The sequence below is a fragment of the Frankliniella occidentalis genome, unplaced genomic scaffold, assembly GCF_000697945.3.
Source record: "Frankliniella occidentalis isolate FOCC.00 unplaced genomic scaffold, Focc_3.1 Scaffold1786, whole genome shotgun sequence".
Lineage (NCBI taxonomy): Eukaryota > Metazoa > Arthropoda > Insecta > Thysanoptera > Thripidae > Frankliniella > Frankliniella occidentalis.
The window spans coordinates 16,290-19,297 of record NW_026268885.1 but is presented as its reverse complement, the minus strand read 5'-3'; the positions used below and the strand labels follow the sequence as shown (position 1 = coordinate 19,297).

The 3,008-nt window shown below is 64.5% G+C and overlaps 1 protein-coding gene across 1 annotated transcript; it reads right to left on the bottom strand.

The window, feature by feature from the left end:
- Positions 1-5: 5 nt before the first annotated feature.
- LOC113209301 (cadherin-86C-like) lies at positions 6-2,244 on the bottom strand (the record flags this gene model as incomplete). The annotated part of the gene is made up of 6 exons (XM_052276131.1): positions 6-137; positions 231-342; positions 547-754; positions 856-1,203; positions 1,327-1,480; positions 1,649-2,244. Coding segments are annotated over 6 exons (1,550 nt in total), but the record flags the coding sequence as incomplete, so codon positions are not given.
- Positions 2,245-3,008: the final 764 nt, after the last annotated feature.

Genomic DNA, 3,008 nt, shown 5'->3' with positions numbered 1-3,008 from the left:
CACCTGTGGCCGATGAAGTAGGGGCAGCCATGGCAGAAGCAGCAGAGGAGCGCGGCCAGCAGCGCGAGGGCGAACAAGATCGCGAAGAAGATGAGTACCCAGAACAGTACGCCGCTGCTGTCGGCGCGGTACTCCTTCTGGAAGGTCGAAAAGAAATGAGGTCATGTATACGGAAAGTGCGCAGTCAAACAAGTCGCATTATTCGGAGCGTTGCTCCCCTCTCTCCTTACGACGGGGTCCCCGATCATGATGGCCGTCTTGTTGCCCTTGAGGCGCTTCTCCAAACTCGCGACGTCGATGATTGCCTGGCTGTTGTACAGCACCGTGGCGGTGACCTGGCTCCTGCGGACAAACAATACCAGGTCGCGGTCAGCGCCCGTGGGATAGGCCAGCCCGCCAGGCAACGCTGTGAGCCGGACGAGCCTACGGGCCAGGGGCTCGACGCGGGCCGCCTGTGGGGGTAGGCCAGCCCGCCAGGCACCACTGCGCGCCGGGAGGGCCTACCCCACGCCCCACAGGGGCTCGGCGCGACCCGTCCTTCCTTACTTGGGTCCGGGAGGCGATCCTGGAAGGTCGTCCCCGTCGTACGGCTTGATGTCCTTGATGGTGACGCTGCCTCCCGTGAGCGAGCTGAGGGTCTCCTCCGTGGCCTTGGGGTCGGGGTTGGTCCCCGGGACGATGAACACCATGGTGCGCGCGCGCGTCTCCGGGGGATACACCCTGACGATGCCGTGCGTCCAGCGCAGGGGGATGCCTGGAACGAACGAGGACGCGGCCGTCAGCTTGCTCACTGGCCACTCAATAATACTCAAGTAGTGCAAGTAGTGATGCGATGTTGACGTTGACTTCACCCACCCAGGTCGTAGGCGCGCACGTTGATTGTGATGATGGACTCTCTCGCGCCCACCGGCGTGCGCACCGTCAGCTCGCCTGTCTCCCGATCCAACACGAAGTGATCGCCCTTGTTGCCGCTGAGGATCTCGTAGCGGACCTGGTTGTTGGGTGACTCCGCGTCCGCGTCCGTGGCCTGCAGGAACACCGGCGACGAGAAGGAGGCACGGTCCGGCGCCAGGATCAGCTCGTAGGGTTCCCGCACAAAGTGAGGCGTCTCGTCGTTCACGTCCAGGACGCGGATGATGAGTGGCACGGTGGAACGGAGGCCGGCGCCGTTCTCGTCCCTGGCCTCGACGTCTACGCGGAACTCTGCAAACATTGCCGTTGTATTTACACTTTGAGGGCTGATCGTGCTCTCCTTTCGATGTGGATGGCCATGTGGGACATATCGTGAAGTTTCCCCATGGCGCCTCAATCGTGCCCTTTTCTCACCTGCAGCGACTTCTCGATCAAAGTCGTGCTTGTCTTTGGTTATGGTGATGACCCCTGTCTCTGGGTCCAGCGCCAGGGACCCGTTCACCCGCCCCAGGATGCTGGTGTACCGAACGTGCCCGAACTCCCCCGTGTCGACGTCAGTAGCTTGCACCTACGGAACATTGTAGCAGAGACATAAAATAGCCATCTACACTACGGCACTACTCCAGGCTAGTACAGTCCGCGCCTGTGGGGTGGACCAGCCCGCCTGCCACCGGTGTGCTCCGGGCGAGCCTACCGCACAGGTGCTGGGCGCTCCACACTCCACTCCTCTCCCCACCTGCACGAGGCGCGTGCCCGCGGTCGCGTTCTCGGGGATGGTGGCGCGGTACTCGTCCTCGAGGAAGCGCGGCGGATTGTCGTTGACGTCGTCCACGAAGACCATGACGTCGGCCGTGGCGGACATGGCCGAGTCCGGGGTGAGCTCGCGCGCCACCACCTTGAAGCTGAGCACCTTGTTGATCTCGTAGTCCAGCAGCTGCGCGCTGCGCACGTGCAGCACGAACGTGGCGCGCTGCTCCGCCACGCCGGGCAGCACCTCGAACGTGCCGTTGTTGTGCTCGAGCGAGAGCGAGAACACGCCGTTCTTGCCCATGTCGTCGTCGCGGACCACCGTGGTGTACGGGTCGCCGAACACGAGCGGCGCGCCCTGCGGGCTGTTCTCCGCGATGCGGCTCACGTAGCTCGGGTGGTCGAAGTAGGGCGGCGAGTTGGCGGCCGGGCCGAGCAGCAGCGCGAGCGTCACGGTGGAGGCCATGGCGGGCGGCTCGGCCACGTTGGTGCGGACCTCCTCGGCCATGACGGTGAGCAGGATGGGCTGCTGCTGGCGCGCGATGGCCGTCAGCTCCGGCAGCGGCCTGGCCAGGCTCACGCTCCCTGCGGCACGACAAGAGGGACACCGTGTTGGATGGCCGTACAGCGTATGCGCGACCTGCGATCGCGATCCTGATCCTGGCACGGCATGTTGCGTGTGCGGGGCGCAACGAGGCTCATCGTGTTAGTGATAATCCCTCATCCCAACGAGGCCAGCCGGGGGCCAGCTCCTGGAGATAGCGGCGGGGCCGGGCGGGCCGGGCCGGCCGCAGCGCGGGGCCGGCAGCGCGATCTCCAGTGGATAATTGCCTTTCCCCTCCCCCCCGCCCCCTACCCCCGATACCTTCGGCCCCCCTGCTACCGCTGCGACCATCACTTTCGCCAACGTATCAGGAGGCCGAGATCTTTATTGCCACCTTAGGCCGGGGCCGGGCGGAGCGGGCGGGGCCTCCCCTCCAGGTAGAGTTCAACAAGGGGAGGAGTGGGAGGGAGAAATAATGTGCCGCATACCCCCCTTCCACCTCCACACACACACACACACACACACACACACGCATAAGTACACACCCACACACATCAGTATTCTCCTGGACGTCTGTAAATCGAAAACGTCGAACGCCATTTTGAGGATCGCTATCCTCTAGCTGCGCCTTCCGTGACGCCCTCTTTCCCCATGTCCTCGCGCCATGGGTGACAAGACGCGGCCCCCCTCCTGTTTGCCTCATCAACCATTCCGTAAGTCCGGACGGCGCCCCGTGACAGGGCGGAGCGGCGGGCGGCCCGGACGAGTGACGGGCTTGAAGCGGGGGCCAGGAAGGGGTGGACGG